Source organism: Medicago sativa, chromosome 3, assembly GCF_051527215.1.
Source record: "Medicago sativa cultivar Bolivia chromosome 3, Bolivia_mono, whole genome shotgun sequence".
NCBI lineage: Eukaryota > Viridiplantae > Streptophyta > Magnoliopsida > Fabales > Fabaceae > Medicago > Medicago sativa.
The window spans coordinates 31,716,458-31,743,938 of NC_140751.1; the positions used below are offsets into that span (position 1 = coordinate 31,716,458).

A 27,481-nucleotide genomic window follows, 5' to 3' on the forward strand; every position below is an offset into this window, starting at 1 on the left:
TTCACAGTCTTAGAATCAGAAGCTTCAGGTTCTGACTGGATCACAACTTCAGATTCAACAGCTTCAGGCACAAAGTAAGTTTTCAAACCTTTCCTTAATGCATTCAAAACATGATTTAAGACTGATTCCAATAGGTATCCCTTCTAAAAAACCAAGTCCTCTACCATTGTTCTGGTATATGCTATAAATCATAGAAGCTACTTTACTCCTGTCAATACTAGTCATAATAAAATCCTCAAGAACAATTTCTTGTTTACTTAAAGGTTTCTCATTACACTTATCATTTAGTTTCAGACAAAGATACTTGAGTTTAGCTTCATAGTTTCTAACAATAAAGTCATAACTCTCATTTTCTTTTTCTGACTCTTCTAGATCCAAGAGAGTTTTCTCATGTTGATTCAATAAACTAACATATTTTTCTTTTAAATCTTTCAACTCATTGGATCTGTTTTCAAAGTGTGTGAGAATCTCTTTAAGAGACTCAATAAGCACAGCTCTGGGAATATTAGAATATACCTCATTTTCATCTTCAGAGTCTGTTCTAGATTCTGCATCAGAAGCCATGGTAGCCACTAACCCCATAGCCACATTTGCTTCATCTTTTTCAGACCCTAACTCATTGTATAAATCTTCTCAAGTATCCATTAGACTCTGCTTGATCTATCTTATGAACTTGTTGGATTTGAAGGTTGGTTTCTTTGATTTTTCCTTGGCTTTCTCTTTCTGCAAGTCAGGATAATCAGCAATGAAGTGACCATGTTTCTTGCAGTTGAAACAACCCTTCTGATCTTCCTTTCATGATCCTTTGTAACCACTGCCTCTGCCCAAGAACTTCTTATTTTTCCTTGCCAGATACTGAAGTCTATTGGAGAGCATAGCCATCTCTTCAACAACAATAAGATCTTCATCTGAATCTCTAGCAGGAGACTCATCTTCAGATTCATTTGCTTTGAGAGCTTTTGAAGACTTTCCTTTAGACTTAAGTGCAATAGATTTAGGCTTTCTAACCGGTTCTTGTTCAAAAGAGAGCTGATAAGATCTTCAACACTTAAAGTGTTTAGATCCTTAGCTTCCTCAATAGCAGTCACCTTAGGTATCCATTTAATAGGTAAACTCCTTAGTATCTTGTTCACATGATCATAAGCTACATAACTTTTCTTCAGAATTTGAAGTCTAGAGACTAGAGTCTGAAACCTTGAGTACATAGTCTCAATGTCCTCATCCTCTTTCATCATGAACAACTCATACTGATGAACTAGCATAGTAACTTTAGCTTCTTTGACTTTCATGTTTCCTTCATAGTTAGAGCACAGAGAAGCAAACATTGCTTTAGCACTTGTTTTATCATTGATCTTCAAATACTCTTTGTGAGGTAGAGAAGCAACAAGAATGCCTCTGATCTTGTAATGTTTCTAATACATCTTCTTATGAGCAGCAGTGTGTTTCTTCCTATCAACAGCAGCTCCTTCATCTAATTCCAAATCACTGACACCATCTTCAAGGACATCCACATAGTTCTTCATCTAAACCCATGATGTAACTATACATCTCGGTTTTCCACCAGAAGAAGGTATCAGGATCTCCATAGAACATTGGAGGCTTGTTTGAACCAGATGACTTGTCATCAGTACCATAATCATATGGTATAGCAACACCACTAGAAACACCTGAACCACTTCCACCACCAGTTGACATGTTTTTCTCAGATCTTGTTATGTTACACTGTTAAGTGCTAAGAAAACATAACCGAAGCTTTGGTACCAACAAAAGGTGAGAAAAACACAAGAATGGGGGGTTGAATTGTGTTAACTTTTTCTTCTTTTTAAACTAAGTCCAGAGCTCATAGTTTGATAAAGTTCAAATCCTAAGACAATGTTCAGAGTCTAATGCAGCAGATAAAGTAAAGATAGAGAAAGACACAAAGAAATTATACAGGTTTCTTCCACAATCCGGAAGTAGTCATGTCCTCCTTGCACTTCCAAGGTAAGTTCACTAAAATCAGAATCTGATTACAAATGCTCAAGCACACAAGCAAGAGACTTCAAATAGTCAAGCACACATGCAAGAGATTTCCAATGCTCAAGCACAAAAACAAGAGACTTCTAAACAAACAAAATTACACAGAAAGTTGTTTGGTTTGAACACTTGATATACAATCAGTGGTGTTCACAATACAAATTAGATACAGACTCTTAAGACTCAAGAATTTCTAAGATATAAAAGTTTATAAGAAATTCTAAATGAACGAATGTGCAAAAAAATTCAGTAGAGTTTTGGCACAAGTTAAATTGTTGTTAAGTCTCTACAAATCTTCAAGTCTTCACTCCTTTATATAGAGGTGTGAAAGAGACGTTGTAGAATTTCCAGCACATCAAAGAATTGATGTTGAAGCTTGATCATCATCAATGATCTGTTGCTTGATTTGGTTAATGTCCTAGGAGGGAATAATTTGAAATCCATTCCTTGTTTGGAGATATAACCAGCGTAGACACATCTGTAGCAGTACTATGTGCAGACAACATCGTAGACTTAAAACTTGCAACATAAGCTTCCTTTGTAGAATTTCATTGCTCTCATTTGTTCTTCCAGAGCCAATACCTTGTCTTAAGACTTATAAACAAAGAAGAACAATTGGATATGCTAATATTGTTCAATAGTATTCTATCATCACCAACATTTTTCCGAACATAGAAATAATCTCCATTCCCACAAGCAAAACTCAATTTCTAGGTAGTGTACAAGAACTACCACCATCTAATCCAATGAGTGAAAAAGCCAGCAACCAAATATGTGTGAGACACTGAATATTCCAACCTTGTTTTACCAAGTGTGTGAGAGCTACATGTAGAAATTTCTTAATCCCACTCGTTTGTTGTGTTGTACCAACCTTCTCTTTTTCACGATCTATTTCACGTTTTTCGGTTTGATTTGTGTGCTGTTTTGGTGCTGGGAGTGTCTTGGTGGCGTAGGCAGTGGTGTTGTCTGTGTTTTAGCTTCTGATTTTTGTGCCAGCTGTTGTCACACTTTTCTCCTCATGTAGGTGTGTTTATGTTAGTAGTGTGGGAGTCTTATTTTCTTCTGTATCAGTTCTGGATTTGTGTAAGGAAAGAAAGAAAAGGTCACTGTTTGATTATTATTTTTGGACTTGTGTTGAATTTGTGTTGTTAGTGTTGAATCTTACTTATGGATTTCTCTTTGAGCTGGTGAGAGTTTGAAAAATTTATGTTGTTGTTGAGAGTTTGAAAAGGGAAGAAGAGAAGAAGAGGCTCGCTGGGAAGAAGAGAAGAAGAAATTGGGATTTTTAATTTAGCATTAGGGGTATTTTAGGTATTTCACGTATTTAGTATTATTTTTTGTAAAAAAATTATTTTGGTCCCACGTGGAAATAAAAAAAAACTAAACTAAATAAAATAACACTTCAGCACGCCACATAAGCTAATTTATCCAATCAAATGGCATGGGGGTGTGAACCAGAGAATCTACATTTTACAAGGGGGAATCTCCAAGTTTTTTTTACAGGAGGTATACCAAAAGACCCCCATATGGCAGGGGTAAAAACCTATTAACCCTTTAAAAAATGTAACAAACTAGATGAGTATATTGATACTTACTTTTTCATCATTCTAATTATACCATTAAACAACTTTTTCTATAATAAAATTGTTGTTGGTGTCGTTAAAAAAAGAATTTAGATTATATTTTTTATGTATATTATTGGTGCATTAAAATAAGATAATCATGATTAGTTTGGTTTGTTATAACTTGAAAGCAACAAACATTTATATTTTTAGTCTTAATCAAATTTCATAAAAAAACACCGTTCATAATTTTCAAACTTTAACATAATAAAAAGTGTGAAAAACGAACACTTGAGTACCCATCTTTTCGCTAGTACTCAATAAGAGAGTTTTAGACTTTTGTTCACCATTGAGGTTTGGAACAAGAATGAAATTAAGTGATCTGATAGATGGATTCATTGCCATATTGACTATTTCTTGTTTGCTACCACCACCACGTTAGACGTAGCCTTAAGCCCAACTTTTATGATTTATTTTAAATAACTTTTTTTCTTATAATCTTTTTTGAATGGATCATCCTAATTAGTGTCTTTAACAAAATTATACAGGTTGTGCTCTTATATAGAGCTACTAGAGCATTAATCGACTAACATCCTAATAACAAAATTTAACTACCTACGTACACATTTAAATAACTCTAGTGAGAGTTGGATGGGTAACTCGGTTGATTGGGATGAGATTAATTAAATGAGTTAAAAGTTCACGGCTCGAATCATAAATGAGTTAAAAGTTCACGGCTCGAACCATGACAAGGGGATTAATAATTACATATTAAAAACTAACATCAATCAGTAAAAAATAATAATTTAACTAGTTAACTCCTATATTCTAGTAACTAAGTTGGTAAAAGTGTTTGAATTCATGTAGTGTTTGAATTCATGTAGTGGACAATGATACAAAATATTGATCAAACTGCTTTATCTAAAATAAATTATATTGAACTCTTCGAGTCAGTGCCAAGCTCTGTAGTGGACACTGATACAAAATATTGACCAAACTGCTTTATCTAAAATATTGAACTCTTCGAGTCAGTGCCAAGCTCTGTAGTGGACACTGATACAAAATATTGACCAAACTGCTTTATCTAAAATAAAATGATATTGTACTCTTCGAGTCAGTGCCAAGCTCTAAAATTCATTGATTATATTTTTTTTATTTCTCGATTCCTTTCAAAAGCATCCAGAGATCTATTTATACACAAAATAGAACACTAAATTCCCTATTATTACTATATTGTAACAAACTAAAATAATAACAGCATTCCTGTTCCAGTCTGGCTATGAGACCCGAACAAGCCAATGCCCAGTTAGCCAAGGCTCAATAAAGACTGGCCCACAACGGCGATGGAATAGACTAAGCTCTGTGCGCGACACCGCATGAGAGCACGCCTCAGATCCATCTGATTTGTCCAAGCCATCTCTAACCACTTCCTGAAGAGGCGTCACATCTCACGAAGATGGTTATGCTCCTACACGCCTGTATAAGGGTGACATAGCGTCACCCCCAAAGTATGATTCACTTTTACCTCATTTTGACATATCCACCTCATTCTCTTACTGACTTGAGCATCATAGTGCTAACGTGCTTGCAGACACAATTCTGCTCCGTCGTGAAGACCACCGTGAAGGATCAATCTCCACCGCAATGGAGCATCAAGCACAACAACATTCTTTTCTCGAACTTCGTTAGACAAACCAATTCCTATTATTATTATATCATAACAAACTTTGGTATCCCTATTGTTTCTAGATAGTAACAGAACCCTTCACTATAACATCATTTGTAATCTTTTCCCTTCACTTTGGCATCGTTAGCGTTAAATAGTCATACATTAGATAAATGATGGCCTGAACATGTGTTTATAAGTGCGGGCAATCATCACCTCACAAATTGGTTTTGTAGGGTTGTGTTAGACAGAACCACGATTTTTAAGATGGTATCAGAGCCTATCGATCGGGTCACCCATCATTTATATACATGTACCGCGAAAAAGCCAAGTCTCAAATCAGACAAAAGATGACCTGGAAATGTGTTTATAAGTGGGGGTAATCATCACCTCAGAAGCCGGTTTTATAAGGCTGAGTTAGGCCCCAAATTTCTTCAAGGTATTAGAACCTTTGTTTAGATCTATCAAGTTTTTGCTATGAATTATGCTCTTTACCCAAACTTTTTTGCTCATTCCCAAGTGAAATGACCATATTGCCCCTGCGTGAGTTAACATGTACTGCTTGAGTTAACTCACGCTACGTACTGTTATATGCCCAGGCAGAGCCTCATTTCCTCATTTCCAATCAAATCTCTCTCAAATTACCCAAATCCTAAATTCCTTCAACTTCAAGTCAAACAACACTCCAACAACAAGAACAAGTAAGTTTTCACTTAAATTATGTTGGTATGATAGATTTTTTCACTTAAACTAGAATTTTTTAAGTTTAGTGTTTTGTAAAAATTTTGATTTTGTTTTTGCAAGAAATGATAGAATGTTATGTTGGAACAAAATGCGTTTAACAATGAACCTTAAAGAGTTTTGATGATAACAAGGTATTAAAAATTGTAAATTGGACTAGCTAATATTTGTTCAAGTGTACAGGACCACAGTTAAAAAGTTACATCATTAATTGGTTCTGAATGAGCAAATAAAGAGCAAAAGAAAATGAAGCTTAGGTGATTCTGAAGGCAATACGCTCCTGAAAGTGAAAGCGCTCCTAAAGTCAAGCTGCTCCTGAAGATAGTAAAAGCGCTCCTGAAGAATAGTGCTCCTGAAGACAAGAGGTCCAGAAGCCACATTATCAGAAGCTGCATCATCAGAAGCTGAAGAAGCTGCACCATCAGAAGCTGCTTCATCAGAAGCTGCATCATCAGAAGCTGCCTCATCAGAAGTCATTTCACCAGAAGCTGAAGATCAACTGGATTTGCAGAAGATTCAAAGATTGAAGAATCTACATTGCAAAAGCTGTCTATTGGATTCGAAAACACAGCAGAAAATTAGTGGAACATTGCAACGGTCATTTCAAAGGTGTTTGAAGGCATGTGCTTGCAATTTGGACGAAAGAGTTGACATTGTACTATTGTACGAACTGTACAACCACCTTCTCCACTACTCTGTTTTGTGTCCCCGCTACAAGACAAGAAAACAACTCCAGAATACGGTCTCGCCTGCATAGATGTTCCTTTGGATAAGGAATGGATTTCAAATTGGTTCTTCATAGGACAACAACCAAATCAGGCAAAATATCATTGGTGAAAGATCAAGCTTCAACAACGACTCTTTGGTGTGCTGGCAATTTCACAACGTCTCTTTCACACCTCTATATAAAGGAGTAAAGACCTAGAGATTTGGTAATGCAAGAACGCTGAACGAAAGACTCACAACATTTATACAAGTGCCAAAACATCTGCTGAAACTGTTCTACATTCACTTAGAATTTCTGTGTCTCAAGTCATATCTTAGAAATTCTTAAGTCCATTGAGTCTGTATCTGATTTGTATTGTGAGCACCTCTGATTTTATATCAAGTGTTCAACCTTAAACAATTTTCTGTGTAATTTTGTTTAGTTAGGAAGTCTCTTGCAGTTGTGCTTGAGCAAGAAGTCTCTTGATTGTGTTCTTGAGCAAAGGAAGTCTCTAGCTTGTGTGCTTGAGCAAAGGAAGTCTCTTGCTTGTGTGCTTGAGCAATTATAATCAGATATTACTCTTAGTGAAATCTCCTTGGAAGTGCAAGGGGGACTGGACTACTTCTGGATTGTGGAAGGAACCAGTATAATTGCTTTGTGTCGTTCTTCTTCTCTCTCTCTGTTTTATTCCGCTGCATTTAGATTCTGATCATCACTTCAGAAGCTGTCTCACTTAGCTTCTGATCAGTGTGTTCAGTTGTTTAGGAGAAACGAAGAATTTTTTAAAAACACAATTCAACCCCCCTTCTTGTGTTTTTCTCACCTTCAATTGGTATCTAGAGCCTTGGTCTGTTGTGTAACACTTAACCGTGCAACAGTCAAAGATCTGAGAAAAACATGTCTACTCCTCCTCCTACTGGTTCTGGTGATACTAGCTATAAAAATGTCTCACATGATTATAGTGATAGTAAGAAATCCAGTGTTGGAAAAGTTCCAAAGTTCAATGGAGATGCTGAAGAGTTCTCTTGGTGGAAGACCAACTTTTACAGTTACATCATGAGCCTAGATGAAGAATTATGGGATATTCTGGAAGATGGTGTTGGTGATTTAGTCCTTGATGAAGAAGGAGCTGCTGTGGATAGAAAGAAACATACTCCAGAACTGAGGAAACTCTACAAGAAGCATCATATTATCAGAGGAGCTCTTGTCACTGCCATACCCAAAGCAGAGTACATGAAGATGAGTGACAAATCCACTGCTAAAGCTATGTTTGCTTCTCTCTGTTCAAATTATGAAGGGAGCAAGAAGGTCAAAGAAGCAAAGGCTCTCCTGCTTGTACATCAGTATGAGTTATTCAAGATGAAGGATGATGAAACTATTGAGGAGATGTACTCAAGGTTTCAAACCTTAGTTTCTGGGCTACAGATTCTAAAGAAGAGCTATGTTGCTTCTGATCATGTAAGCAAGATACTCAGAAGCTTACCTGCCAGATGGAGACCAAAGGTGACTGCCATTGAGGAAGCTAAAGATTTAAACACTTTAAGTGTTGAAGATCTTGTTAGTTCTCTCAAAGTTCATGAGTTAAGTCTTAATGAACATGAGTCTACTAAGAAGAGTAAATCAATAGCTCTTCCATCCAAAGGCAAGTCATCAAAAGCTCTCAAAGTGGTTGAATCTGAAGAAGAAGAAAAGTCAAGTTCAGATTCTGAACCAGATGCTGCTGAAATGGCCATGCTCTCAAACAGACTTCAATATCTGGCCAAGAAGAACAGAAAGTTTCTCGCCAAAAGGGGTAACTCCAGAAGCTCAAGGAAAGAAGATCAGAAGGGATGCTTCAACTGTAAGAAGCCGGGACACTTCATTGCTGAATGCCCTGATCTTCAAAGAGAAAAGTCAAAGGACAAGTCAAAGAGGTCTACATTCAAACCAAGCAAATTCAAGAAGCAGATTAAGCAGAGTTTAATGGCAACCTGGGATGATTTGGGTAGTGAATCTGGATCTGATAAAGAGGAAGCTGATGAAGATGCAAAGGTAGCTATTGGGTTGGTAGCAACAACAACTTCAGAAGCTGGATCAGATTCAGACTCAGAAGATGAAAACGAGGTATATTCCAAAATTCCCAGAGATGAACTTGTTGAGTCACTTAAAGAACTTCTTACACATTTTGAAGTAAGAACCAATGAGTTGAAGGATTTAAAAGAAAAATATGCTGATTTGGTACAACAGCAAAAATCAACTCTATTGGATCTGAAAGCTTCTGAACAAGGACTTAGGGGCTTTGACTTCATGTGTAAAACATATGAAGATCAGCTCAGGTTCTTATGTCAGAAGCTACAAGAAAAGTGTAATGAAAAATCTTTAAGTAACCATGAAATTGCTCTTGAAGATTTTATTATATCTGGCATTGACAGAAGCAGAGTAGCTTTTATGATTTATAGCATTTACAAGAACAATGGCAGAGGAATTGGTTTTCCAGAAGTGAAACTTGAGAAAACCAACCTAAAATCTTGTTGTGAATGCATCAATGAAGGTCTGAAAACCTTTTTTGTACCAGCAGGGGCTGAGTTGGAAACTGTTGTTCAATCAGAACCTGAAGCTTCTAGTTCTAAGGCTAAGATTACTTCAAAGCCAAAGAACTCTAAGTCAAAGGCTATGATCAAATCTGATTCCAAGACTTCAAAGGTAAGGATACTGAAAAGATCAGAACCTATTCCTCAGAGTCTGGTGAAACCAAAATCTGAGGCTCTGAAATTTAAGTTTCAGAAGAAGACAGTTACTGCTTCTGAAGTACCAAAACCTAAGGTGATGGTTAATCAGAAGCAACCCAACTCACAGCACAAGGTACAAGAAGTGAAGAGTAAAGCCTTAAGTACTAACCTTCCAGGACCCATAGGACAATGGGTACCTAAATCTAAAAATGTCAATGATGCAGGTATGTCTAAGAGCAGTGCCAAAGCAAAGATCATGGTACCTAGACAGCGGTTGCTCAAGACACATGACAGGAGACAAGTCCATGTTCCTCAGCCTAACAATGAAAGAGGGAGGAAATGTGAAGTTTGGAGGAAACCAGACAGGCAAGATCATAGGTACAGGAACTATTGGTAACTCCTCTACCTCAATTAATAATGTATGGTTGGTAGATGGTCTTGAACATAACCTTTTGAGCATTAGTCAATTTTGTGATAATGGTTATGATGTGCTTTTTGAAAAACCCAACTGTACAGTAATCAACAAGGAAGACAAATCCATTGTGTTCAAGGGAAAGAGAGTTGACAATGTCTATAAAATCAATTTTTCTGAACTGGCTGATCAGAAGGTGATTTGCCTACTATCAGTGAATGATAAGAAATGGATGTGGCACAGAAGGTTGGGACATGCTAACTGGAGGTTAATCTCTAAGCTTAGTAAGTTACAACTTGTGAAAGGGCTACCAGACATTGACTATCATTCAGATGCACTCTGTGGTGCATGTCAGAGAGGGAAAATTGTGAAATCATCTTTTAAAACCAAAGACATTGTTTCAACCTCAAGACCTTTAGAATTACTCCATATTGATTTATTTGGACCAGTGAGTACTGCATCCTTATATGGAAGTAAATATGGATTAGTCATTGTTGATGATTACAGCAGATGGACTTGGGTGAAATTCATAAAGAGTAAAGATGTTGCGTGTGATGTATTCAGTAGCTTCTGCACTCAAATTCAATCTGAAAAAGAATCAAAAATTCTGAAAGTCAGAAGTGATCATGGTGGAGAATTTGAAAATGAGCCATTTGAAGCTTTTTGTGAAAAACATGGAATTTTCCATGAATTCTCTTCTCCTAGAACACCACAACAAAATGGGGTTGTAGAGAGAAAGAATAGAACTTTACAAGAAATGGCCAGAACCATGATTCATGAAAACAATTTACCAAAACATTTTTGGGCAGAAGCAGTGAATACAACATGCTATGTTCAAAACAGGATCTATATCAGACCTATTTTGGAGAAAACTGCATATGAACTCTTTAAAGGAAGAAAACCCAATATCTCTTACTTTCATCAATTTGGATGTAAAAGGTTACATTCTGAACAACAAGCTCTACCTAAAGAAATTTGATGCCAAGGCCCAAAGAGGAATCTTTTTAGGTTACTCTGAAAGGTCAAAGGCATACAGAGTGTATTATTCAGAAACACTCTGTGTTGAAGAATCTATGCACGTTAAATTTGATGACAAGGAGCTTGAAGATAAAACTTCAAAGCAAGATGAAAGTTTTGCAGAGATACAGGTTCCTGAAGCTATTCCAGAACCTGATCAGATAGCTGAGTCTGAAGATAGTCCAGAAGCTGAACCCACATCAGAAGCGCAAGATGAAGCTGCTTCTGATGAAGCACAAGATGGCTCACATCAAGCAGATCCTCCCAGAAACACATTCAAACACAAGTCTTCACATCCTGAGGAGCTAATCATTGGAAACAAAGATAGTCCAAGAAGAACAAGATCACATTTCAGACAAGTAGAGTCAATGATTGGACTAATCTCAATGATTGAACCTACAACAGTTGATGAAGCACTTTCAGATGATGGATGGATCCTAGCTATGCAAGAAGAGTTGAATCAATTTCAAAGAAATGATGTGTGGGATCTGGTACCCAAACCTCAGCACAAGAACATTATTGGAACAAAATGGGTATTCAGAAACAAGCTGAATGAGCAAGGTGAAGTAACAAGAAACAAAGCCAGGCTTGTTGCACAAGGGTATAGTCAACAAGAAGGCATTGATTACACTGAAACGTTTGCTCCAGTTGCAAGATTGGAAGCAATCAGGTTACTTCTTTCCTATGCAGTTAATCATGGCATAATATTATATCAAATGGATGTCAAGAGTGCATTTCTAAATGGTGTCATAGAAGAAGAAGTGTATGTCAAGCAACCTTCTGGATTTGAGGATATTAAATATCCTGACCATGTTTTTAAACTGAAGAAATCACTATATGGCTTGAAACAAGCTCCCAGAGCTTGGTATGATAGACTAAGTAATTTCTTAATCAAGAATGATTTTAAAAGAGGACAGGTTGATACTACACTCTTCAGAAGGACCCTTGGGAAAGATATTCTTGTTGTGCAAATATATGTTGATGATATAATATTTGGTTCTACTAATGCATCTCTTTGCAAGGAATTTTCTGAGTTAATGCAGGATGAATTTGAAATGAGCATGATGGGAGAGCTGAAGTTCTTCCTTGGCATTCAAATCAATCAATGCAAAGATGGAGTCTATGTTCATCAATCAAAGTACACAAAGGAGCTTCTGAAGAAGTTCAAACTTGAAGATTGTAAAGTGATGAACACTCCAATGCACCCTACGTGCACCTTAAGCAAAGAAGATGAAGGAGCTAAAGTAGATCAGAAGCTGTATAGAGGTAAGATTGGTTCTTTGTTATACCTCACTGCATCTAGGCCAGATATTTTATTCAGTGTATGCTTGTGTGCAAGATTCCAATCAGATCCTAGAGAATCTCATATGACTGCTGTCAAGAGAATCTTCAGGTATTTGAAAGGAACAACTAATCTTGGACTCCTTTATAGGAAATCCTTAGATTATAAGCTAATTGGATTCTGTGATGCTGATTATGCTGGTGATAGGATTGAAAGAAAGTCAACCAGTGGCAATTGTCAATTTCTGGGTGATAATCTTATATCCTGGGCTAGCAAAAGACAAACTACTATTGCTATGTCTACAGCAGAAGCAGAATACATTTCAGCTGCAAGTTGTTGTACACAACTTCTTTGGATGAAACATCAGTTGGAAGACTATCAGATAATTGCTAACAGTATTCCCATTTATTGTGATAATACTGCTGCTATTTGTTTGTCTAAAAATCCAATTTTGCATTCAAGAGCTAAGCACATTGAGATCAAACACCATTTTATCAGAGATTATGTTCAAAAAAGAATTTTAGATATACAATTCATTGATACTGAAAATCAATGGGCTGATATATTTACTAAGCCTTTAACTGTTGAAAGATTTGATTTTATAAAGAAAAATTTGAACATGCACTACGTGTCTGATTAGATGTTTGCTTGCTCCTGAATAGGATTTTAGGTTCTGAAGTTAGTTCAGAAGCAGTAGTCCATCAGAAGCTCTTTATTGAGGTTCTGAGGAAAACTCGCTTCTGATGATGACGTCAGCATCTGAAGTCCAGAAGCTGGATTTATTGCTTTCAAATAGTTGAATTAGTGGAAACGTTGGGAGTTACTTTTTAAAAGTAACTTCTGGCCCACTAACTTGGTAGTTACTCTGTGAACTTCTTACGTGGCCTGTATGTGTTGGTGTATAACTAAAAGGGCAATGATGATTTAATAGCTTTGAAACTACTTTTCACGCGCCCCCAATTTTGTCATTAATGTTATGTTTGTTTGTCTCTTTTGAATTGCAAACGTTTTTACTCTTAAACACTTTTTCAATTCACACACTACTCACTCACAACAAACACATTTTGCTCTCAAACCTCTTGCGAAGTAAGCGCAAAAACCTTAGAACCCTAAATTCTCTAAATCTTCTTCAATCATTATCAAATGGCATCATCAAGCTCTAAAGTTTCAGAATCTACTTCAAGCAAGCAAGGCGCAACAGAATCTGGGTCAGTCTACAAAGAAAAGACTATGGATATTCCATGGAAATCCTTAATCGTCCAAGTAGAATCGCCAGTGGACTTCACTTCACTTAAGAAGTACGAAGTGGACATGGAAGGTTATGTAGAAACTCAGAAGTTGTCCGGATACTTCAAGATGCTAAATGGGCCAACGTATGTGAACTTGGTCAAAGATTTCTGGTTAAGGGCTGAAATCGTCAATGGAAAGCCTGTGAAGGTAGCAGGTAAACAAGCTGGGTCGAAGAAAGGAAAGATAGAGATAGAGTTGAATCCCACTTCCTTCAGTAGCCTTGAGATAAGGTCTGAAGTGATGGGTATTCCCGTAACCATCACAGAGGAGATAATTGCTAAAGCTTGTAGAATGAATGCAGAAGGAAGGTTTCAAGAAATAGTTAAGAAGGATGATGTCCTGCTGCAAAACTACTACAACACTCTTCTGGGTGGTAACAAAGATGCTAAGCCTTCTGAAATGGAGATTCACAACAGAATGTTGGTGAAATTCAGTAATGATTGCTTCTTTCAAAGAGCATGTGGGTCTGATCAACCCAACAACCAACAGAAGCTAGCAATTTACTTCATGACCAATCTGGAAAAGATAAACTTCCCAAGATATGTAATGGATCATCTCTGCTGGGCTATTAATGAAGGCACAGTCAAAGGAAGGAAACAAGTGCCCTATGGAAGATTGCTCTCTGAGATCTTTTATCAAGGGAGAGTGCTGGATTTATTGAGAAAGACAAGGGATGCTTCTGATAAATGCTTCGAAGTTTCTACTGCAGAGAAGACTATCAGTAGCAAGACATTGCATTTTATGCACATATTCAAGACAGCCCCTAAAGATGAGAAGTGGTTAGAGATGACAACTGCTGAAACTGAGATAATCAGGGACTTTCCTCCCATCTTTAAGGAAAGTGACTCTGATTTCCTAGTTCAATCAGTTGCTAAGTATGTCTTGGAGGAAGATGCAAGCTCTCAGGAAGTAACTACTCCTATTAAGACCAAAGGGAAGAAAGTTAAAGGAGTTAATGCGTCAGAAGCCACTGATAATAAGCCCAAGCAAAAGAAGGATGCTAAGAGAAAGAGAGGGAAAGCTGAAACAGTTTACTACAAGGAAAAACTGGATGAAGCTTTGGATGAGATAGAGGAAGAAGAGGCAGAGCCTAAGCTAAAAAGAAAGAAGGCTCCACTTGACAAGAAAAGCTCCATGGTTCAAGTGACTCCAGCCATGAAGAGAATGGCTAAGGAACATTCTGGTGACTTCTTAGCAAATAGGCGAGAAGTGAAAGCCATGAAAGAACTTGAAAGAGAAGAGGAAGGAGAAAGGATGCTAATCATGGATGAAGCTGATGCTGACAATGTAGAGCAAGTTCAGAATCTTGGAACTTCAGAAGCAGTAGATAGCTCAGCTATGTTATCTAAGGTACCTCAAGTTTCTCACACATCTTGTACCGCATCCTCTATTCCTTCTGAAGACACTTCTTTTTTAGAACACCTAGAAAGTCATTATCTAGGTGAACTACCCCAATCTGGCTTTACCACAACCTCAGAAAAAGCCTCTGAGACAACTCCAGAAGCAGCTGCTTCTGATAAAGTTGTTTCAGAAGACCCCCCACAACAAAAACCTTCACCAGATAAAGCCTTTTCACCCCCTCAATCTGCACCTACAACTTCATCACCCCCACAACAACAACCAATTGTTCCTGAACCATCTGTTCCTGAACAAGTCTCTCCTCAAAAGACCGTTCCTGAACATATTGTTCCTGAACAACCAGTTACTCAACCCATTCCTGAACCTGCATCTGAAACTGCCGCTCCTGAACACATTGTTTCTGAGCTAACCTCTGCTTCCATAACTCCTTCACCAGTACAAGTTATCAAGATCACCCATCATACTAGTGTATGTGATATGGACACAGACTCTGAGGATGATCAAAATGATCATGCATCTGATATGGTAGTTGACCCCACTCCTGACCAACCATCAACTAGCCAATCATCAATTACAAATGACCAATCTTCATCAAACCTACCAATTGTTCCCCTAGCCCCTCCAAAACCCTCTAAACAACCTTCAACTCCCACCATTTACCTGGATTCTCAAGTACTAAAAGATGTGTGGGAAGATATTGCTTCTGAAGTTCTCAGACTGATAGCAAGTAGAAATGACTTGGGTCATACAATAAGCTATCAGAAGCAATGGAGAAGGATCAAGGAAAGGGTCATCAACCTGATTTCAGCGCTGCATGATTCCTGCATTGAGGCTCAAGAGCAAGCCAAGCAGAAGCTGGAAGATTGGTTGAATGGAATTGAAGAGAATGCTGGAGATGTAGAAATTCTTGGTACTTGGGTGAAGAATCCACTCAGTATCAGAGGCAGAGAACCTGATGAATTCCTGCCTAAGGAGCTGCATCTGATCATTCCTTCTGAGATCCTGGAAAAGTTTGATGCATCTAACCTGGCTCTAGCTCAGGAGAACAAGGTGCTCAAAGAAGAAAATGAAAGGCTGGAAACAGAGCTACTAGAGCAGAAGCTGAAGATATCAAAGTTGGAAGCTGACATGCAAGAAGCCAAGATCAGAGAAGACAACTACAGAAAAGATATGGACAAGAAGTATGCTGATGTTCAAGAGCTTCTGAAGAAGATTTTAGAGAAATAAGCCAAACCCATAGTTGCACACTTTTAGCTTATTTTTCTGTCTTTTTAGGCTTTTGATACTCTATGTTCATTTCTGCTTCTGATTTCTTTCGCTTCTGATATTAGATGCTTCTGAATTCTTCTTGCTTCTGAAAATCTTTAACTGTTTATACCTTGTGTGTTATTATTTGCTTTGATAATAATGCTTGCTATGCTTGTTTATTTAATCTTTGAAGATGGTTAATATGCTTTAAAATGATTTGAATTATGCTCTGAACCTTTAATCTTATGTTTTTCTCATCTCTTCTTTTTGTTTATGTCTTTTTGCTAATGACAAAAGGGGGAGTATATGTGATAGTATTTAAAGGCTCTGAGCCCCATTAATTAATGTTTGAAAATTTTGAAAATTTCTATCTCTTTTTATCGGTGTATCAAAAAGGGGGAGTATCAAATTTCAAATAACAATTAATTGAACCATTCTTCTTATCTATAAGTCAATTCTTTCAATTTTTTTTAGCTCTGATATTATTGTGCGAAAAATGAATTTAATTAACCTGGATAGAACTTAGGGGGAGCTTACAAACCTCACCTTAAAGACTATCAAACTCAGGGGGAGTTAGAGCTTACAAACCTCAGACTCTGAGCTTACAAACCTCAGAACCCCAAGGTCAACTTGTTAATTAGATTAACAACAATTGATCAATTTTTAAATACTATTGTTTGTCATCATCAAAAAGGGGGAGATTGTTGGAACAAAATGCGTTTAACAATGAACCTTAAAGAGTTTTGATGATAACAAGGTATTAAAAATTGTAAATTGGACTAGCTAATATTTGTTCAAGTGTACAGGACCACAGTTAAAAAGTTACATCATTAATTGGTTCTGAATGAGCAAATAAAGAGCAAAAGAAAATGAAGCTTAGGTGATTCTGAAGGCAATACGCTCCTGAAAGTAAAAGCGCTCCTGAAGTCAAGCTGCTCCTGAAGATAGTAAAAGCGCTCCTGAAGAATAGTGCTCCTGAAGACAAGCGGTCCAGAAGCCACATTATCAGAAGCTGCATCATCAGAAGCTGAAGAAGCTGCACCATCAGAAGCTGCTTCATCAGAAGCTGCTTCATCAGAAGCTGCATCATCAGAAGCTGCCTCATCAGAAGTCATTTCACCAGAAGCTGAAGATCAACTGGATTTGCAGAAGATTCAAAGATTGAAGAATCTACATTGCAAAAGCTGTCTATTGGATTCGAAAACACAGCAGAAAATTAGTGGAACATTGCAACGGTCATTTCAAAGGTGTTTGAAGGCATGTGCTTGCAATTTGGACGAAAGCGTTGACATTGTACTATTGTACGAACTGTACAACCACCTTCTCCACTACTCTGTTTTGTGTCCACGCTACAAGACAAGAAAACAGCTCCAGAATACGGTCTCGCCTGCATAGATGTTCCTTTGGATAAGGAATGGATTTCAAATTGGTTCTTCATAGGACAACAACCAAATCAGGCAAAATATCATTGGTGAAAGATCAAGCTTCAACAACGACTCTTTGGTGTGCTAGCAATTTCACAACGTCTCTTTCACACCTCTATATAAAGGAGTAAAGACCTAGAGATTTGGTAATGCAAGAACGCTGAACGAAAGACTCACAACATTTTTACAAGTGCCAAAACCTCTGCTGAAACTGTTCTGCATTCACTTAGAATTTCTGTGTCTCAAGTCATATCTTAGAAATTCTTAAGTCCATTGAGTCTGTATCTGATTTGTATTGTGAGCACCTCTGATTGTATATCAAGTGTTCAACCTTAAACAATTTTCTGTGTAATTTTGTTTAGTTAGGAAGTCTCTTGCAGTTGTGCTTGAGCAGGAAGTCTCTTGATTGTGTTCTTGAGCAAAGGAAGTCTCTAGCTTGTGTGCTTGAGCAAAGGAAGTCTCTTGCTTGTGTGCTTGAGCAATTGTAATCAGATATTACTCTTAGTGAAATCTCCTTGGAAGTGCAAGGGGGACTGGACTACTTCCGGATTGTGGAAGGAACCAGTATAATTGCTTTGTGTCGTTCTTCTTCTCTCTCTCTGTTTTATTCTGCTGCATTTAGATTCTGATCATCACTTCAGAAGCTGTCTCACTTAGCTTCTAATCAGTGTGTTCAGTTGTTTAGGAGAAACGAAGAATTTTTTAAAAACACAATTCAACCCCCCTTCTTGTGTTTTTCTCACCTTCATGTTACATGTAAATGACTTATAGTGCTTAATTGTTATGATGTTTAGATGTTTGCATGATTATGTTAGATTTTTTACACTTAAATTAGATTTTTTTAGTTTTTGGGTTTAGTTTAAATCGATTTTTTTGCCAAGAAATCATACAATGTTACATGTAAATCAATTATATTGCTTAATTGTTTAGATATTTGCATGTTTATGTTGTAGTTATCATTTTTAGGGTTTATGTATAATTTGCACTCTAAGTGTTTGATGAAATGTTTGAATGAGTTTTTCATTGATTGTTTTTAATTTCTTATTGTGTAGATTTGAAACAATGGTCGGGTGGATCAACGTTCATGCACAATTCAACGGCGGAGAACCTCAGAGGTTGAAGGTTCGGTGCCTTGGTGTAACATTAAGAGGTCTCAATGATGAACTGAATGAATTCAATCAAGGAGTCAACCCCGGAGACACAAGGAGGGTGGAATACGTTCGATATAAACGTTCAACGCTCGACGAGGGGAGAGTATCATTCAGTTGGGTGGAATTAACGAATGACGAAAACGTGACGAGCATGTTCTAGGAGCACAACATGTTCCAGTGGATCAACCATTTGGGTAAAACTAACTTTGCTTCTTTTTACCCCAAAAACTTTTTACCGTGGGTAAAAAGACTCTTTCTTGGGGTATAAAAAGGACCAGATTTAGATTTACCCCAAGGGATGATGTCTTTTTACCCCAAGAAGGCTGGTCTTTCTTGCCACCAACCTTGATCCTTTGTTACCCCAAAGTTGGTCTATTTTTACCTCAAAAAAGCAGCTTTACTTTATTCCAATAAAAATGTATCAAATTATGTAATTGTATCAAAGTATTAATATAATAAAATGAGGTTTTATATGTATTATTCATGTTTATTTCTTCCTTTTCTTTTATTCATATTAACATTTATATTATGATTTTATCATCTAAATAACGCTGTTGAGAATTTATATTACCATTTATATTAGCATTTATATTGATTATATTATTTATATTACCATTTAAATAAATTCGAAAAAAAAAGTTGCATATTACGAAACGTGAGTTAACTCACGCTGCAATTTTTGTAAATTAACACTAGCATGAGTTAACTCATGCTGCGTGAGTTAACTCGCATAACAAATACACTGGCGCATGTTAACTCACGCATGGGCAATATGGTCATTTCACTTGGGAATGTGCAAAAACGTTTGGATAAAGAGCAGAATTCTTCTGCTATCAGGTCACCCATCATATCTCCACAAACCAAACCCAAAAATGATGGTCGTGAGGGATGTGTTAAAGAGTCTCATATCAAATAAAATATGGCATGGACATGTGTTTATAAGTGACGGCAACTCTCACCTTACAGTTTTGTAGAGATGAGAGTCAACCATAATTTCTAAGAGTTTGTTGTCCGTTATCCATGCTGTTTCGGCTTGGCTAATTCTACGAGACAATGAAACATACCATCTCATCATGCATATATCACACGTACATAAACTGAGAAAACGGAGAAGGGTTTCTCGATTCTGATATTCGTACCAAGAGAAATGCAGATAAGTTATTTTATTTGTTTTGTTAAAATATTTTGGTCTATGTCAAAGAATAAGCGTGCACATGTTACCAAAAGAGAGACTATGAAAGATACTGATTTTTTTTTTTTTGAAAGATTTTCAATGCTTATTGTACTTGATTCAGTCCCCACAATCAATTTAATATTTAATATGCAATTCAGATATTACCAGAATAAATGTCACACTCTATATAGTTGTCATAGAATCCACAAAAATAAGACCAGCCACGTCTCATTCTAATAAAATCCAAACTTATATTCAATAATAATTCTCATCTTAACAACCCTGAAGTATCAAACAACTAATACAATACAACTCCATAATAATAATTCTTATAGTACAAAATATATGCTTCACTATTATTCAATGCATCTTTTGGCTAAATTCCATAGAATGTTTTTGAATAAGCTAAATTCGCTCATCCAAATTGATATTGGGGAGAATCGAACCTGACACTTTGAGGAGGATCACACCCAAGTTTCAAACCAATACCATCAGATCAACCCAAGTAGGTTAAATTCCATAGAATCTTACAATAAAAATATATGCTTCACTTTATTTGAATTCAGTAATTCCATAAGGTAGATAGATCAATTGGTGCAGTTGAAGCAGGTTGATGGTGCTGATTATCAAAGTTTGATCCATTGTTATAGACAGAACCAGGTAATGGCAAATTTGTTGAGGGATGAACTTGAATTCCTTGAGTAGAGTAAAATGAACCAATAGAAAGTGTATTTTTTGGAAGATTAATTGAATGATTTGAAGGAACTTCAAAATGGGTGTTGTTAAAGGAATCAAAGGTTCCAACTTGGTTTCTTTCAATTGGATTGGAGAAGCAGGACACGTAAGGTGATTTGATTTTGTCAATGGAATAAGGTGATGAATCTGTGAGTGGTGGAAGAAGAGAAGAACTCATTTCATTTCCAAGAGATTCTAACCTCATTATCCCAGAATGACATGTCTTTTTGCCTGATAAATTCTTCTTGAATACCCTGCAAATCACCCACTCAATCTGCCACAAAAGACCAAAACCAATTAGTCGAAATGAAGCACTGACACGAACACGACACTAACCCTTGCAGGTCAACACCAATGAGTAATGATAATTTGAAATAATAAATTAATTGAATGTAATCACATGTTACGGGTCGTGTTGGTTTTGGACATAGACACATGTGACATTCCAGACACGACTTTGATCAAATTTGTTGATGCTATAGAGAATACCAATAAAAGTTCACAACCAACATTTTAAAAAACGGTCTTAGAAAGGTTTGCAATCGCATCATTGCGATTGTACCTCAATTGTAGTCGATGCGACCTCAATTGTAATCACATTACCCTTATGCCACGGCTCATATTACGATCGCAGACCTTTATTTAAATCCGAAATAAAAATAGGTATACACTTTTGAAACAGATAATTTACCTTGGCAGTTTTAGGGAGGTTGTAAACAGAGAATTTACCATCAAGTCTATATTCATGCATTACCCAATTACTTTTCTCTCCTTTAGGTGCTCTTCCTTTGTAGAAAACAAGAGTTTTCTTCATTCCAACAAGAGATTTTCCTCTGTAAATCTCTTTATCTTTTCCTGTTGCCTTCCAATATCCAGCTTCAGTAGCTCTATTAGTCCTCAAACCAGTTGGGTACTTTTTGTCTCTCACACAAAAAAAGTACCACTCTTTTTCACCCATTTTGGCTTTACCTATAACCAAATTAATCAAAACATGTACACAAAATTATCATAAAAGTAACCAAAGAGAAAATAATTACATTTTACAAACACAATAAAAATAAAATTAATAATTTTGATGAAACCTAATATAAACCTATCAAAAGGCACCGTCTGTACGACTTTTCGTTTACATACGATGAAAGTCAAACATTTTTAATGATCGAACTGATATCATTGCCCGATCTACGTGCATATGAATTAAATCAAAGATCAAAAATAAAAGTAGGACTCATAATAACTTACATGGCAAATCCCAAGGCTCAGATTTGTTCAAATCAACTTCTCCAATGGCCCTAGCAGAAAAGTTTATGTCAATTACCTTTTTATAAAGGTAATGACTAATAAGCTCTTCATCAGTTGGATGAAACCTAAACCCTGGAGGCAAAACCATCTGATCCTCTTCCTTACACAAAACTGAAACATTTTCCATTTTCAGTTACTCTTAATTTAACCCTAAAACAAAAGGGTCACTCTTGTTTTCAAAATATCAAACAAAAACACCTCTAAAACCTTAAAACCTCAAAGGTTTAATAAAAAACTAATATTTTTCACAAGAACTGGATTTAGAAGAATCTGTAAAGTGAGAGAGAAAAGGTAAGAATTGTGGAGAAAAATTGAAAATCATGGAAAACATGTGTAATAAGGGATGAGATGAGAAGATTGGTGGTAATTGTGAGAGTGGAATGTTAATAAGTGGGGAAAAAAGTAGAGAGAAAAAGAAGACTCAAAATATTGGTGTTTTGGGAGAGAAAGAAACGTGGAATACAAGATAACTTTGTTGGTTGTTTATTGCCCACAAATGTAAATTTTGTGTTATCATCATTTTATCCTTCTAAATTGTTCTAACTCAATATACTGTGTCTAAATTCTATGCATGTAATTATGATAATTTATGATAATCCAAATTGGTTACTGTGGAAAGTCATTGTTATACGTACAACATTAATTCATAGATAATTAATTGAATTAACCACTTATTTTATATTTTTTCAGGATTTGTCAAATATACGTTGATGTTGATGTTGATTGGTGCAGCTGAACTCAACATTCGATTTGTAAAAGATTTTTTTTTGACAAAATTTGTAAAAGATTTTTTATTGCTCAATCTAAAACAGAAAAAAAAAAAATCAAGAAATAGAGCCCAGCTGTGAAAACAAAACTCATATTGTGTTCAGGGGGTTAATGAATTTTACCAACTTAAATTTAATTTTTAGATAGATTTTATTTACCTTACAATGGAACGTTGAAAAGTTAATACAAACAAAAATGTTAAAAAGTCAAAAACTGTTGTCTCAAACTTGAGTCGGTGTAAATGTCTTGCGAACTTTTTTTTTTTTTTTTGGTGAACATGTCTTGCGAACTTTTATATATGTATTTACAAGTTTTGATTAAATTGATGTGGTAGAAAAAATAAGGTAATTTGTGAGGTAATTAATCTTTATTATGCTGTTGCTAGCTGTGTCGATGCAAGGTTTTGGTCATATAAACGTGTGTATTTTCCTTAGAGAATCGTATTCCTTGATTCTTAATTGGATTCAAATCACTAATGTGGCCCATGGTTTATTAGGGAGCTAAATGACAAAAAAGTGATGAGAATAATAACAGACTTTCTTGCAAAAGTTTCCGAAACTGACAATGGCTTAATATATTAAAGACAAAAAGTCAAAAAGCAAAAATCCATTTATTCGTTCAAATAGTTGATCTCAAATAATTAATGAACGGTTTAAAAATAACACAAGTTTTATAATTGAGTGAAACAATTTTTAACAAAGACTTACTTAACTTATCTTTTGGCCGAAATCTAAATAAATGACTAATTTTCCCTAGAAACTAGAAGGTTCAATAACAAAAATCGAACTTTTAAAACCACCACAAAGAGTCCATAATGTAGATGAGATCAACTCAAAAATGATGTCAAATTTAATATACGACAACGTAACTATGATAATTCTTTATTGCATATTTGCATTACATAATTCATTGTTAGATTGAAAGTCATTATAACATAGATTATCTGTATAAAATTATTTAATTTATCAATGAGATATATTAAATACGAGGTAAAAAAATATCAAAAGTGTTATAATATAAAGTTTTACATTGTGGTGTGAACCGATGGACCATTCTATATATAGTAGTTCAGCTAGTTTAATTTTTTAGGGGTCAAACGTATGTATTAAGTATAATTAATCTCAAATGAAAATTTATGTAATATCTTAAACCAAACACTGAGCGGTAGACTCATTATGTTTGGTTTAGACCATAAACCAAAGCATAAAGAAAGAGGCTAACCTCGATGACAAGATAATCTTAGAGCTAGTCAAATATCTCAAATAACATAACAAAGTCTGCCAAACAACAACGGCTAAATAAATTATAGTAACTAATAAACTATATGTCGGCTATTGTAGCATGCTAGTCACTCTTCAATGATGGAGTATAAAAGAATAAAAGGTGAGTTTCCATACTCATGAGATAAAATGAGTGGAACCGTACAATATTTGATCAACGAGAAATGACAGAGACATTCTCTATTCAACATTTTCTCTAATATAAATATTCATTCTCTTATTAAATAAAATCAATATATATCTCGTCCCGTAAGTGTAGCTCAGTTAGTAGCTACCATGGACAATATTTGCAGGGATCGGGGTTCGAACCCCAAATTCCCCACTTCTCTACACTTTAAAAAGTGTGTGATCTAACCATTAGGATATTGAACAAAAAAAAATCAATATATATTCCACCACTTTAAGTGGGACCTATTTTTAAAGTGTTGGGTCCATCTTGATTTAGGATAATAAGAGAATGAGTGTTATAAAATGATGTTGCGTTTCTTTGACCACCACTTCTCTACACTTTAAAAAGTGTGTGATCTAACCACTAGGATATTGAACAAAAAAAAAATCAATATATATCCCACCACTTTAAGTGGGACCTATTTTTAAAGTGTTGGGTCCATCTTGATTTAAGATAATAAGAGAATGAGTGTTATAAAATGATGTTGCGTTTCTTTGACCAATTGTTAATTGTATTATGCTTCTTCCTTAGCTTAACCTTATGGGATTAAAAAACAACAACAAAATCAACATATTTTGGGAGCACTAAAACGTACTTATTAGCTACAGTCACCCGCATTTTTTTGGTTGTTGTATGAATTGGGTATCATTAAGCGGTATTGTTCTCTAAAAAAAAAACGGTACTGTAAAGACTAATCTGTCGATTTGAATAGGACTGCAACGAGTGACAAATCTAACCATCGTGAAATTTAAAACTGTTGAATTCTTAAGACTGGATTCAAACTGATGACATCTTATTAAACTAGAGATCTCTTACTATCTTATCCAAATGAGAGTTTTTATAAATTTATCTTCAAGATCCTCGTCTTCCCCCATCATTCCAGAGAGTGCCAATAAGCTGCAATCCTAGATAATCACTAGATTAGTTATATAATACATAAAGAACCAACACCAAAGGGACCAAAAGTGGGATGGCCAGTTGTATGAGTATATGCAATCATTGGTCTAGACTTGGATTAGATATGATAAATAGTAGTCTCTCTCAATTATCCTCGATATTTTAGGATCATGGGAAGAAAAAAAAATCAATCCTACATATATACTTTTAAAATTCATGCAAATGCATTAAAATCCTAATTCTTTCAATTCTTGATAACATGATTCAAATCATGGTTATGTTTTGGTTACAAAATCAAATCATGGTTATGTGTAAATCAAATCATGGCTGGTTGTTTCAAAATCACAAGTTTTTAAATCGTGTGCTTCAAATCAAATCTATAAGATGGTTTCAATTACCTTGGGGGTGTTTGTTTCATAAATTCAAAAAATATTTCTAAGAATAACTTATCCGGAAATATAACGATGGAAATTTGATTCTTGAGTATTTTTTAATAAAGTTGTTTTACACACTCTTTAATATTCCAATAAAATTTGGAAGTTATAAAAAAAAATTAAATCCATAGGATTCCATATTCCCATCCTTTAACTTGGGTATAATTATATAGGAATATCGGAAGTTATGAGAAGTTTTTTCATTTTTGGAAACATTATTGTGTGAGGGATTGTTAACTATGATTGCTAGTCATGTGGGCGTCGTTTTGTGTTTGTGGTGATTGTAATGTAATTCGCCTTGAGGAAGAAACTAGAAAAAGAAACTAGAAAGGAGAAGTCATGAGATAGTATCAAGACAAGTGAACTTAGCAATTTAATAGTTTTATAGATGATAATTTTTTAATTGATTTACCTCTTTATGGTTGAAAGTTTACATGGTATTGAAAATGATGGTCATTATACGAGTCGCCTTGATAGATTTTTGCTGCATGAGAAATGGTGTATGTTATGACCTAATTATATTCAGGTAGCTTAACCTAAAAGGGTTATTTGATCATTGTCCATTCAGGTACAAGGGTGGGGCGGTTATGACTTAAAAGAAAAGTTTAAGATGATCAAAGGCAATATGAAAGCATGGCATCAAAATCATGTTCAAAATATGGAGGGTCGAATTAATCGAGCAAAGGACAACAATCCATCCCTTGACTACAAGTGGGAGGATGCAATGTTGTCTGATCACGAAGTTGAAGAACTTCACGACCTAATGTCTAGTTTGTTTTCCTATCTAGAATTTATTAAAGTATGAATTGGCAGAAAACTCAGATGACTTGGCTTAATGAAGAAGAAACAAACTCTAAATTTTTCCACATAATTATGTCCAATAGGCGCATGGTCAATGCTATTATTTCTATTGAATTTTTTGTAGCTCAGGTGGAAAGGGCGGAAAATGTTGGAACATAAGTTTTTAAACCATTTTACTTCTCACTTCAAATGATTAATATAAAGCTGCCTCGGGTGGAGAATCTTCAGTTCACAACTCTAAGTATAATGGAGTCGCGGGATTTGATCAAGGATTTTTGGACGAAAATTAAAGATGATTTAATGCGCTTTATTTCTCAGATTCATCAAAATGGAAGGCTAACAAAAGGTATAAACTGAAATTTTACTACTCTTATTCCAAAGGTTGATAGCCCTCAACACTTGACGGATTTTAGACCTATTTCTTTGGTTGGATGTACATATAAGGTCTTGGCTAACATTTGACTCAAGGGGTAGTATAGTAATTTTCAGTATATAATTTTTTTTAATGCATGGTGGTCGTGGCCTACCCTTGTCCTCACATAGCTTCGCCACTAACTATGATCACTCTACTATGGTATTGTGACAACTCAAATATGGTGTTGCCACCGTTCTAACCTTTAACATCTCCAAATATTAATATCGTACCAAAACCACTTAAATATGGTGCTACCACCATTTCAAACCTCTAAATTCTCTAAAGGCATAAAATATCTGAAGGATATATACTCTTAATATCATTCTTAATTCTGAATGGACATTGTTATTTCTCAAAAGAGACAATAATCTTAAAAGTACTATTTATTTTGAAGGGACATAAATTATTGAAGGAACTATGTTTTTAATACCATTATTAATTCTCAAGGGACATTTTACCTAAAAGGGACTATCGTCTTAAGAACACCTTTTAATTCTAAAGAGGCAGGAAAAAATGAAGAGGATAATTGCTCGATAACACAAGTTGAAGGGAGATTGGAGAAAGAACTATCAATAACTCAATAGAACTCTTTAGTGGGTCTTTTGAATTAAATGGAGTCCTCCGTTTATATAGAGATTTTGGAGGGAGCCAATTCATCAGTTCAAAGACATTTGTTGATAAGATCAGAACGAAATTAGCCTACAAAAGTGAAGTAAACAAACTAATTGAATATGAAAGGATGAAAGATAGAAAACTTAGTTGGATTTTGAATTTATCATAACCAACATAAACTAAAATTATGAGAAGTGATATGAACGAATAAAAAATAATAATTACTATTAATTTTATCATTTTTGAGTATTTAAAATTAAATACCACAATATAAACACTACCAATGGGTGTCTTCTAATTTGTGTGGGACTT

The 27,481-nt window shown here is 35.5% G+C and overlaps 1 protein-coding gene across 1 annotated transcript; it reads right to left on the minus strand.

Annotated features, from left to right (window-relative positions):
* Positions 1-19,987: 19,987 nt before the first annotated feature.
* LOC146937154 (NAC domain-containing protein 100-like) lies at positions 19,988-22,287 on the minus strand. The gene is made up of 3 exons (XM_085751602.1): positions 21,734-22,287; positions 21,183-21,460; positions 19,988-20,765 (listed from the first exon to the last, which is right to left on the minus strand). The coding sequence occupies exons 1-3, from the start codon at positions 21,918-21,920 to the stop codon at positions 20,319-20,321; spliced, it is 912 nt and encodes a 303-aa protein (XP_085607728.1). The 5' UTR covers positions 21,921-22,287; the 3' UTR covers positions 19,988-20,318.
* Positions 22,288-27,481: the final 5,194 nt, after the last annotated feature.